The 13290-nt window shown below is 38.9% G+C and overlaps 1 protein-coding gene across 1 annotated transcript in view; it reads left to right on the forward strand.

Moving 5' to 3' along the window:
- LOC124544764 (actin-related protein 2/3 complex subunit 3) overlaps nucleotides 1-11862 on the forward strand; it is a 37462-nt gene extending 25600 nt beyond the window's left edge. The window contains exons 3-4 of the mRNA XM_047123440.1: nucleotides 235-430; nucleotides 11573-11862. Of these exons, the coding sequence (XP_046979396.1) occupies nucleotides 235-430; nucleotides 11573-11730 (354 nt within the window). The 3' untranslated portion in view covers nucleotides 11731-11862. The remainder of the gene's footprint in view (nucleotides 1-234; nucleotides 431-11572) is intronic.
- The last annotated feature ends 1428 nt before the right edge of the window (nucleotides 11863-13290 follow it).

Below are 13290 nucleotides of genomic sequence, written 5' to 3' on the forward strand. Positions count from 1 at the left end.
TGTAATCAGGCTTTTCGTGACTTTTTGAATGCATTCAGTCATGATATTCACAAATTATGTCAACATTGGGGAATTTCCACATTAATCAGACTTACCAGTTTTTAGTGTCTGTAATTATAACTTTCAGATATTTTATGCTTCAAAATTAATGCCAGTATTTCTTGCTCTTGCATAAATTGTACAATAACTATGTATTTCACCTAAAGTTATGTCTTTTCTTTTTCACTTATTTAGAATGAAGCTGATAGAGTGCTTATTTACATTACCTTGTATATAACGGAGTGTTTGAAGAAGCTACAAAAATGTAGCACTAAAGCGCAAGGGATGCAGGAAATGTATGCATTGGCAATATCTAAGTTTGACATCCCTGGTGAGCCAGGATTTCCTCTTAATTCTGTATATGCCAAACCTAGCAGTCCTAGTGAGGCAGGTAAGTACACACAGCAACAATATGAAACTGTGTAGTATATTAGTTTTAACATAATTTTCAATTAATTTTGCTGTGTGATATAAATCGGGATCAGATAAAAAGAAAAGTTTACTTTAAGTGACCTGTAGTTATGTGCATTTGTAAGGTTGAAGTCCACAAGCTCTCTCATTTAGAGGAAGATCGCCAGAAATAAAGGATATTGTTGGAGAGATTGACTCACATAGTTCACAGGTGTTCAGGATAGTATAAAAAGAAAAGCAGATAAAAATGTGAAATATATATCGGAGTTGGAATCTGCAAAATAGTGTTGTATTCATTTTTCAGATATTTGTCTTTCTTTTCAGTGTATATGTATTTAAATCCACACAAGCTGAATACCTTTCTGCAGTGGGCAGGCTTGCACACATCAGTGATAGAGACAGCAAACTGCTGATTCAACTATGTCTGTTAGGTATCTGCAGGGAGGCTAAACTAGCATGGTTTCTGAAGAGGGGTATCACCTTCCAATGTTGCTATTGTGGCACAGCTGAGAGCAAGGAGAAACTACAGCCATTATTTTCCTTGAAGATATATGGCACTGTTTAATGTTGATAATATTCTCTTGAAAATGGGTGAGGGTAGCTGAGGAGAAACAAGGCAAAAGGATTGGGCCCAGCAGAAATATTTTAGTAACACACAATGTGTTAAATTTAACAGATCAGAGAAGAAAATGTAAAAATAAAGCAAGGCAAAAGGGTAATAAAAAATGAGATTTTCTGAAAGTAGAAAATGGCAAAGCAGAAATGACTGGAGGACAACTGCAAAGCTGCAAAAGACTGCATGACTTTAGGGACGGTAGATGCTGTTTATTGAAAATTAAAGGAACATTTGTAGGGAGGAAAAGCAGTTAACATAACATCAAGAGGTCAGATGACAAACCAACACCAAAAAAGGAGAAGAATGCTGAAAGGAATAAAGGAAAGAAAGTTGACAACAACATTATGGAGAGGAAAAAGAAAGTGACCTGCAGTGAGATGGATGTGATATTCCCCCAGAACATTAAAATCTGTTGTGAGAACCAGCCATGACATAACTGTTCTATCTGGCATACATGAGATATGTACAGGTTAAATACTTTATCAGTCTTCGAGAAGAATGCACTAATCCAAATACCAAGCAGATAGGTGCTCACAAGTGTATTACAAGCCACCAGTATAATAAGTTGATTGCAAAATACTTGAAACAAATCATGTACAAAAGAATGAAATGACTAGTGAAGGCCAATCTGGAGAAAATCGGTTTGGGTTTTAGAAAGATTTAAAAACATTAAAGCAGCATGACTTGTATTAGAATATAGGTTAAAGAAAGACTAACCTACATTTATAACATCTGTATATTTAGAGAAAGTGGTTGACAAAATTTATGGTAAGCAACAAGTTATCAGGGATCAGATATGGGGGGGGGGGGGGGGGGGGAGTTTATACGCAACTTCAACAGATACACCAGGCTGCATTTATAGAAGTTAAGGACATGAGAGCGAGGGGGCAGACAGTAGTTGAGAAGGGAGTGAGGCGAGGCTGTAGACTGTGGCCCATGTTATTCAATCTGCACACTGGGCAAGGTGTAAAGAAAACCAAGAAGAAATGTGAAAAGGGAAATAAAGTCCAGGGAGGCTACCCAATGACAAATTCTGTTAGAGACTGCAAAGGAATTGCAAGAGCAATTGAATGGGTTGGATAATGTCTTGAAAAGAGATTGTGAGTTGAAGATCAACAGAAATAAAATGAACATGCTGGAATGTAGTTGAACTAAATAGGGTTATGCTGAAGGAATTATTAGAAAGTTAGGCACTAAAAGTAAAAGATGGGTTTTGCTATTTGGACAGAAAAATAACTGGTGATGTAGAGAGGACATGAAATGCAGACTGCTAAGAGGAAGGCAAGTGTTTCTGAAGAAGAGAATTTTGTTAACAATGAATATAAATGTTACCTTTTCTGAATGTATTTTTCTGGAATGCAACATTATGTGGAAGTGAAAGATGGTTTATAACAATGCAGCTTTTGAAATGTGTTGTTACAGAGGAATGCTGAAAAATTAGTTGGCTAGGCCAGATAATTAAGAACAACTAATGAAATAAAATAAGGAGGAAAGTGCTTTGTGGCATAATTTAACTAAAAGAAAGGATAGGCTGAGAAGAGAAACTTTTAGGCATCAGGGAATAGGTAATTCGGTAATGTAGAGAAGTGTGAAGGGTAAGAATTGCAGAGTGTGGCCAAGGCTTGAATACAAAAAACAACTTCAAAGGGATGTAGGCTACAGTAGTTCTGTTGACATGAAAGCGCTCAACTCCATCAGACCACCCTTTTGACTGTAGATGACAACAACTTGTATTCAGGAAACACCAAAGTTTAAAGATACAGTGACTTATAAATTCCATATATAGTATGCAGTTCCTTGTGCTCTAAAAGCACTAAGTGTTCGTAAATTAATTATTAGGTGGTGCATAAGTTTGTAGCATTTTTCTTTTGCAGATTGGTATTTTAGTTGCTATGGCTTTATTTTTTTATTTATTTAAGCCAACTTAAGGAATGCTTATGACTAGTTCTTCTTCGATGCTCTCTTCCCTTACCAATATCTCTTGAGCCCTGCTGGTAATTTCTCCTTCCTCTCCTGTGAAAGGGGCTTCCAATGTTTAGGGACTCTAGGTGGTGGGGTCCAAGATTCTACCAAAGCACAAAATTTGGAACAGTCTTCTATCTCAAGATCAAAGATCCCAGCTGAATCCATGTCCTTTAGTACTTCATTAAGCCACAGGCTTCCAGTCTTGTAGCTGTTAACCAATGAGAAGATCTTCTTGGTAGAACTTGAGCCTCCTACGCCACATACTGGTGTTGGCTGATTCTAACTGTTGATACAGTTCAGTATTAGACTTCAGTCGGTAGGTTCAATTTGGGAGCAATCTCGGGCCATGAATTTTTCTGAGAATATGTGTTTCGGCTTTCTCCAGGTAATCCATTGTGCCTTCTCCGTTCATCAAAAGGGTCTCTGCGGAATACAGAAACTGTGGTCTGACAGCACTTCTGTATTGACAGACCTTAGCATTCTTTGAAATACACTTCTTGTTGTACTGATTATGGGACAGATGGTATGCTGCTTTGAGTTTGTTACGCCTTTTTAAGATGGATGTGCCATATCTACCATTGGGGTGGACCCATTCACCAGGATAACGAAAGTGATTGACCCTCCCAATCATTCCATGTATAGTTGTCAAAGGGATGTTACTGGAGTGCCGATTCTCTAATTATTTGGTCTTGTCATATGATATTTTTGACCCTGACTTCACCGCTGTCTTATGCAGGGCTTGGACAGAAATGACAGCATTGCAATGTCATCTACAAAAGCAAGGCACCTTATCACATTTCTTTGGGTCCCAGCTCCAGTGGTAACTGGTTTGATTCCTAGATTCCTCAGCGTACATTCCCAGGTTTTGATGACTTTATCAAGCACCAGATTAAACAGAATGGGTGATAGACCATAACCCTGTCGTACTTCCGTTTTGATGTTGAAACTCCGAGATAGTTCTCCTCTGAACTTCACCTTAGAGGTTGTATCCGTGAGTGTCTGTTTGATGAGAGTGTGTGTGTTGTAATCCACACCAGCTCCCTGGCCATATTCTTAAAGTGAAGGCATTGTGATTTATACCCTGAGAGTTCCTCTTTGAAGGCTCAATGAAAGTTTTGTACATTTTAAATTCTTCATCCAACTTTTCCAGTCTTGGTCAATCATAAGATCTCTTCACACACCTGATGGTCTTGCTTGTCAGTTTCTGCACCATTGTGAAATTCTCCCAGTCTTTTTGTCATTCAGTCGAGTTCCATTTCCTCCAGGCCATGGCACGTTCATCATCTGCAAGATCGCATTCAGAATTCCACCATCTATGACGTCGCTTCCTTCGAGGATGTCCGAGGGTATTGGTTGCCTCACTTACAGTGGACCTCAGTTGGTTCCAGTCTTTCATTTCTTTTTGCATGATGTCAGTTTTAAAGCGTTCTTTATACTCTGTAAAGAATTGGTGATCAATCCTTGATGGCATTGTGTTAGAAGGTACCTTTCGATTAGGTAGTAATCTGGTCTTTATTTGTGTGAAGAAGTGGTCAGAGACAACATTCAAACCTTTGCATACTCTGACATTCATGACATCTTTCCTACTCTTTACACTGATTGCAACATGATTGATTTGAAATGATCCAATAGCAGTGTTTGGTGACTGCCAAGTCATCTGGTATCTTACCTTTCAAGGGAATACCATGGTAATGATCTCCAACTGACGCAACCTTCACAGTTTTCCGTTAGCATTTGTTCATCTATGTGTTGTGTAAGGCCCCAGTATGTCTTGGTACTGTTGTTCTTTCCCCAGTTGAGCATTGAAGTCACCTACCAGTAGTCTGACTTGGTGATTGGGGACCTTACTGATCTCGTCTTCTAGCATCTGCCAGAAACTTTGGACCTTTTCAGGGTTGCTCTTGTTATTATTAACTGTAGTGTGTGCATTTTACAATAGAGTATCCCTTGTTGTTGCATCTTAGGGATAACAGAGAGATGTGTTTGCCAGTTGATGTGGATCCAATGACAGAATCCATCATATCATGTCTTATTAAAAAGGCAATTCCAAAAACGCTGGAGCCATATGTGTTCTTAGATGCCAGCTTCCCTTTAATTATTCTATAACCTTCTGACTCAAAAGCCATATCATCAGTGAATCTGGTTTCTTGGACAGCTGTTATTGAAATTTTGTGTTTATTCAGGATATCAGTCAATTGCTTGAGTTTTCCGGTCCTCCAGAGGGTTTGAATATTGATAGTTCCAAAGAGTGTGATAGTTTTGGGTCTCAATCAGATGATGGTTTTAGGGAACTCCGACTTCCCTGCACGATGAGGTCAGGCTCCCCAGACTACGAAGGCCTCAATGCACCACCGTTGGTGACGGAAAATTAGATACTCCCTGGGGTAGTGACATCTCATCGTCATTTATCATTGTGTGTGAACTAGCAAAGGGATTTACTAGGGGAGAAGGCTGAAAGCCTTCAGGGTTGGCTACTCTGAAATTTATTCAGGAGCTTTGATTACAATAGGGTCACCACTCCCAGAGGCATTTTAGAGCTACTGCCAGCAATTATTCAGGCCGCCCCTTACATGGGGAACAGATGCCATTGAAGCTGCCCCTTACATGGTGAACAGATGTTGCTGATTTTTAGTGCACTCATACTATTCCCTGTGTACTGGGCTGCCTCTTCTGCAATCTCCAGCATTCTGAAGTCCATCTTCTCCGCTGTGAATTCAATTGAGGTCTTCACTCATAACTGTGAGCTGGGGCCCTTTGTCGCCTCCTTGGCTGTTGGGAGCATCCCACCACTCCTCCTCCACCCTCGGAGTCACAGGATGTCTTTTAGGGGATGTCCTGTTCTTCATTGTGGACTATTCTTAGCTTCCCATTGCCTCCGACCAACCTGCAAGCTAGCGAACCTGTTGATCTTCTGGCTCATTAGGTACTAAGCCACCCCACTGTCGTCAAGGTGATAGTCCCCGGGGTGATGGGGTTATTTATCAATTGTAATTTTTTATTTGTAGTTTACTGATGCTATTTGAGTTTACACATTGTCTTTTTTCATTTGGAGATAGTGAATGGAGCTGCGGACACTAGAAAATGGAGAGCCAAGAGGAGGAATTGGAATGTTTCAAACATTTGAGTTCAGTAGACGGGTGACAGCAGCCGATACATCGAGAAACATATGCGGTGGTATGGGGATAGTGCTCATTGGATAGAGCATGGCAAGATAATGGTTTTCTTGTTTTAAGGATGATCATTCTTAAACATTTGTGATTCTCTATGTTCAGGAAGACATTCGGGGTTTAATGAAGATCATTTAAACATTATCATCCTCAGTGGTCCATGTCATGTACTTGAGACTGGGCAGATGTAATGAACCGTGATCATTCCACCATCGTGCGCCATTGGCATCTTGTGAGGAAGATTCAAAAATTGGGTGTATAGGTACCACATGTTCCAAACCAATATCTCAAAAATCAGTAGATGGCCATATGTAGATATCTGCTTGCCCATCATCAATTAGCTCATAAACAACCACCACCATTCTTATTCTGTCTCATTACTGGTGATGAGAAGTGTTATCTTTATGCTATCATAAGGGAGAGAAAGGAATGGTTGAGGCCAAACAAAGCAGCAACTTCCCGTGCAAAGACCTGAATGCTTCCACAAAAGAAAATGTTGTGCACCCGGTGGAACAGCGACAGTGTGGTTTACTATGAATTGCTTTTCCGAGATGTAACTGTCGCTGCTTGCCTTTATTGTCAACAACTGAGACGTCTCGTAGATGCAATCCAAGAACAATGACCAGGAAGATTGTGAAACGATGCTACTCCACTATAATGCCTGCCCACATTCTGTTAGACTGACAAAAAAACACTATATGTGAATTTTGTTGGAAGTTATTCAGCAGCCACCTTATTCACCTGACATTGAGCACCTTCAAATTTCCAACTTTTCTGCTTTCTATTGAACAATCTTCAAAGAAACTTCCTTTCCAGATGAAAGTGCTCTCTGAACATGGCCTGATAAGTTCTTTTCCTCAAAACCACACAATTTCTACAACTGCGGAATCGAGAAGTTACCCCAGCATTGGTAGACTGTTGTAAACAGTGAAGGAGAAAATTTTATTGATGACTAAATTCTCTGGTATGTGTATCTTCATGGTTATTAAACTAGTGGAAGAATGCTACGAACTTGTGCACCAATGTAATATATTCCATAGATCTCACCTTGGAGTGCGTTCAGGCATCAGGGATGAACCAGGGTGTACTCTTAGAAAGAGATGCAGCTGTCAGAAACTAATTGTGTGTAATGTATTAGTAATTTACAGTCACAGAACAGTTACATACCATTTCCATTCATCCTAACCAAAGTGAACATAATAAAATTTACAGCAGAGCCTCAATTGATGAAAAGGCTCTTTGTTCCTTCCTCAAAAATACCGAATAGATGCTTCTTGTCTACTACCATACCTTAATATTTGACAGGCATGTTTGAAAAGGAACATTGCAACTTGTCATTATGTTTATGAAATGTTTGGTTTGGGTATGTAGGTAACCAGATAAATTTTATGAAGGGCTGGTAATGCAGTAGTTTATGTAAATTCAAATGAAAGTTAATAATTTCCAATTTATAGCTTCATATCTGCCAGAATCGTGTTACAGACCTCTGTACTGCTTAGAATCCTATATAAAGATTCTAAATATACAATGATACTTTATCCTGTCATTAACATATGTTGGACTATGGATAAGATACCCAAGGAGTGTAATCTGGCTAAAATTTTCTCCATGTTAAAGAGAGGTAACAGAAGCAGCACAAACAACTATAGAGGAATTAGCCTCATTAATGTAGGCTGTAAAATCTATAACATTATCTTAAACAGGAGACTGTGCTCTATGGCAATATTAGATTGCTACCCATCATATAGTGGAGATATTGAGTCACAGATAGATTCATCAAAAAGATGATCAAACAAGTAAGCTTTGGCTGGAAAGTCCTTCATCCAAATCAGACTACACACACACACACACACACACACACACACACACACACACACACACACACACACGGCCACAGTGTCTGGCTGCCAAAGCCAGACTGCAAGCAGCTGTGCATGGTGAGAGAAGCAGTCTGGATGGTGGAGGGAAGGAGGAGACTGAGACGGGAAAGGGGAGGCATAGCAGGATTTATGGGTGGGGGATGATAAAGTGCTGCTTTTGAGAGTATACAGTGATGAAGAGGAGAGTGTGTAGGGCAAGTAGGTGCAGTTGGAAAGTTAAACAGAGGAGGGGAGGGGGGAGCAGAGAAAGGAGGGGGGTAAAAAGCCTGTGGAATAGAGGGCTGTGTAGTGTTGAAGTGGGAACGGGGAATGATACAGGCACGTGAGGGACAATGAATAATGAAGTTCGAGGCCAGGAGAGTTACAGAAATGTGGGATATATTGCGGGGAGAGTTCCCACATGTACAATCCAGAAAAGCTGGCATTGGTAGGAAGGATCCAGATGGCCCAGGTAGTGAAAATGAAGGACATTGTTTTGTGCAGCATGCTCAGCAACTGTGTGGTCAAGCTGTTTCGTATCCACAGTTTGTCAGAGGCCATTCGTACTATACTCAATGTCCATTCTTCTTTCCCTTCTTTCTTGTGTTTCGCTTGTTGCCTTCCAAACCGCACTCCTTGCTCATCATTATTCCATCCTGGATTTACCATTGTTAGATTGTCCGCTATCTCCAATACATTTTGATTATAATAGCATATAGGTTTTAAAAAAGGATGCTCCTTCAAATGCGCTACATTTAGTCTACAACAACTGATAAATAAAAAGGAAATAATTTAACTTAGAGATGCATATAGCATTTGTAGGTTGTGAAAAATCTTTTGACAAAGTAAGCAGACACCTATCGCAGCAGATTATGGCAAAAGAGGCTTCCCACCTCATCTAATTAACGCTGTAAGAGCTCTTTTCAAACATACAAAAATTATAATCGAAGATGGAGATAACTTGTTTAAACAATTGGCAGCACTGATAGTTGGGTAAGAATGTGTCCTTTTTCCGAGTGGATTCAATATCTGCGTAGATATCCTAGTCATAGATTGGGAGCAAAATATCACCTACGGCATACAGAGCAATGGGGAAAATGTTTTAATACTATGCTATACACAGGTTATCAAATAATAATTCAAGAAAATGAAGATAATCTATTAATAAGGCAATGGTCCAATAAGACATGTCGAAAACTGCCCTGAAATTTTTTACTCAGGAAGGAGACAATGGAAGAAATGCACTGTAAAAGTTTTAGCTGCTAAGAGGCACTGCCAGTATTTTGTAAAAAATCTTGAAATTACACATTTTTGCCACACAAAGAACAGCTTATAACAGCAGTTTGTACAGCCCTGCCCACCTAGTGCATGACCTGGCGAATCATTAACGCAGTGCCACATAGTGGAATTATCGAGAGTTCACAGACACCAATTTTAAGCACCTAAAGCCTGTTTACAGTGGAGCGAATGGAAGCGAACACTTGCGAGTGAGCATTTGCAGAAAATGCAGTATCATTCGCTTGTATGTGGGTAGAATCATTTATACTAGAGGGAATAGAAGAGAATATGAGATAGCGAACATCGCCGATGAATGCTGTGTTATTAATTTCTAGTTTTTGGAGCTAATATTCTGCATTCTATCTCATTAGAGCTGCGATGTGAAACTTTGCTATTCAATTGGGATTATTTTGCATGGCGAGCGCACTGTTCTTGATAGAGTATGCAAAATAGTGCAGGGAAGGAAGAATTTAAGTGCATCTGTTTGTATGGAAGCGTGACATGCATGGAGATTGTCCACTTTACACGGAATTTCATCTCCATCTCTCCTTAGAACTGGTCCAAAATTTTCCTTGTATGTCGACTGCCATTTTTCCCTGGCCTCTCATTATCATTGAGGGAAATTTATAAACAGAACACTAATTACCGACATTGAACATCATCTCGAGAGGTGACACAGCTGGCGTTTCCACGATTTGTGTATGGTCTAATGGACATATTCTCTTTTTTTTGGGGGGGGGGGGGGGGGGGGATGGTTTAGTGGCAAAGCGTGCACTTCGTGATCCAGTGAACATGGGATCAAATCCCGTTCAGACCACAACTTTTTCACTATGATTTTTAACTGAGTATTCACTTCTCACAGATGTTGCAGTGGCCACAAAAGACATGTGGTTCAAATTCCATGTTAAGCTGCCGGTCTCCATTGTCCGATTAGGTAACTGGGGAAGGTTAGGGACACGTACGTAGCTGCCTTGGCATCCAGTTGAAAGACCTGTGAGAGGCCTACCGGGTACAACAGACAGAATTCTCTTTTGCTCATGCTTATTAGCTTGTTTGCGCCAGTGAAAACCTGGCTTAAACTATACAAACATTTGTTTGAATAACTTCATATCGACATTTCAATTCTTGCACATGTAATTCTGATAAAAGTGGCTAGCAGAGAAAATAAAATCATGGCATGTTTGATGTCACAGATGACTTCCTTCAGTGAGGACTTGTAATTTGTTGAAATGAAATGTGTCTTGCAGTACTAAATTTTATAAAAATTCCTGTAGGCCATTCCTTATAATAATGTTTGAATGTTGTACATTTGACTATCAGTGAAACAGTTCAATGTCTATTCCCTGTAGTCATCACAAAAATGCGAAGTGTCTATTGAATGACAAAAACAAACATTTTTCTTGCACCAGGCATACTGGACAAAAGAAACATTGATGCATTCAGGCACTTTTCAGTAACCACTAGTTTTATTTGGACAGAATAAGGATGGAGTCAGAAATGGTCCTGGCCGCCGTTCTGCATATTGCACTGCATGCCAGGCATACTTGATCAAATTCGTAAAGCGTGCTGAAGAAAACTGGTAAGGCACATACGACTGGAGCGTAATAATACTGTTCCACTGATGAACCTGAAATGGGGGTATCGGAAATTATGTTGTCTGATAATTTCCTGGAAAATGCTTTCCACTGACGAAAAAATTCTTTATCAAGAGGTTGAATTGCACTAGTAGTTCCAGGTAGAATCCACATTACATCTTCAGATTTTTTCGTCTCCTCCACAAAGAAGAGGTGTTGTTATGTCCAGAACATGAATTCAACAAAAGTAATGAAATAGTTTCTTCATCTGGTAGGAACACATTTTGAATGAAATGTTGAAAATTATTTTTTCCCATTTTTCCAGATTTTGATGAGTTGATTACAAGATTTTTGCAACTAAACAGTCCATTTTTATTTATTTTTTCTAATTTGCCTTGCAGTTCTTGCTGCAGAAACAGTAAACCACTCATATTTACAACTGGCATTATCATTCTTTAAGCACTTGAAAGATTTTGAGAGACTCTGTGTTCTGGTTAAGTTTGCATGTAAATCACTTTGTCCTTGCACTTACTTATTAGATAACAGATGTTAAACATATTTTATTTTGAAAGGCTTTACTCTATGTAATTACATTCAGAACTCGGTAGTTTTCCATGTGTATAATTTTGGATGTAGGACAATAGATGTTTATTTCCATTTCAGACCTGATGAGGCAGTATATACAGCAACTTCGTCAAGAGACTGGTGTAAGAGTATGTGAAAAAGTTTTCTCTAGTGATGATGGGAAACCATCAAAGTGGTGGCTGTGCTTCGCAAAGAAGAAGTTCATGGACAAGTCCCTTTCTGGTCCTGGGCAGTGATGAGAGAACGTGATGGGATTCATATTTGAGGTGCTCCGTGACAGCAATGCATTTTATGAAGTATGCTTGTTAACTAATTATCGTACTCTCCTGTATCTTACTTCTGTAACGACCTTGTTGCAGAAGTAGTAACAAAAAAAAGTACAATTGCACAGACTGTAGCAAGCTTCAGTTTGTTTGGTCATCAATTATTAAATTTATGTTGGTAATTAAATTTTTTGGTAAACACAGTGTGTGGTGGAACAGAAGTTCTTGTTACTGCACATTGAATACCATACTTTTGTGGCATTCATTTTTATATTCTGTGTTGTCACTTGGATTATTAGTTTACCTTATTGTAAATACCATATTATGCATTCCTGGCTGTATGTGTCAATATTATTTTGTAACTATCAGTTTTCTGTCAGCTCTTACTCAAAAATATTAATTTGTACAAAAGCGTGCATCATATTGTATTCTGAATAAATTGCTGTTTTATGACTAATAGTTAAAAAAAAAGTATATCAGATGTGACCTTGAGTTTAAGATTATTTATTTCAATTTTGACTTGTATTCTTCGTTGGCCATTAGCTATAGTGCTCTGTGCTGTGATTTTTTGTAGCTCTGGAAAAATGTCAACAAACATGTATATGATCATGAAAATCTAAAAAAGAAAGAAAAAAATACTTACTTGATACCATTTCATTTCTCATTCAGTCTTCTTCATTTTTGGTTCCATTTTCAGTTGGCCATCTTCACAATATCTTATTTTATATTATCACACTTCGTTTTCCATCTGATTAACTCTCAAGTTATTTATATTGCCTCAGCATTTTATCTTACTCCTACCAATTCCGCCATTTGTACATTAAATCACTTACTTGTTTTTAACATATTCATTTAGTAATCTTCATTTAAGTGAAAGATTTTATATACTTGTTCCTGAGTTTATTTGATGCTAAATATTTTAATCAAAGTAGTGTAGTTGCATATTCATCATCAGTATTTAAATGTACTATTGAAAGTACAAGGGTGGTTCGCAAAGTTTTGGGATGGAATAGAAAAAAAGTACTTACATCACTGAAACTTTTTTTTATTTTTCAGTTTAGTCTCCTTGTAGATTAATGCACTTGGTCGAATGATGTTCCAGTACCTTGATCCCATCTCGAAAATGAGGTTCCTCCAGGCCTGCAAAATAGATGTCAACTCCGAATATCAGTTCTTCGTTTGAAGTGAATCTTCGTCCACCAAGAAAAATTTTCAGTTTTGGGAAGAGATGGAAGTTTGACAGAGCCACATCAGGTGAATAAGGCTGGTGTGGCAACAATACATACCTTAGTTCATGTAATTTCGCCATGGTGATGGCACACGTGCAGGCACGCATTGTCTTGATGGAAGATGACTTTCTTCCTTGTTAAACATGGCCTGTTTTGTATATCTTTTGTTGCAACTTGTCCAGGAGGATAGCATAGTATTTTCCAGTACTGTTTGCCCAGTGGAGAGAGAATCTACAAATAGAATCCCCATCGCATCCCAGGACACTGATGCCATGACCTTTCCCACCGAAGGAATTGTCTTTGC

This window comes from Schistocerca americana, chromosome 8, assembly GCF_021461395.2.
Source record: "Schistocerca americana isolate TAMUIC-IGC-003095 chromosome 8, iqSchAmer2.1, whole genome shotgun sequence".
Taxonomy (NCBI): Eukaryota; Metazoa; Arthropoda; class Insecta; order Orthoptera; family Acrididae; genus Schistocerca; species Schistocerca americana.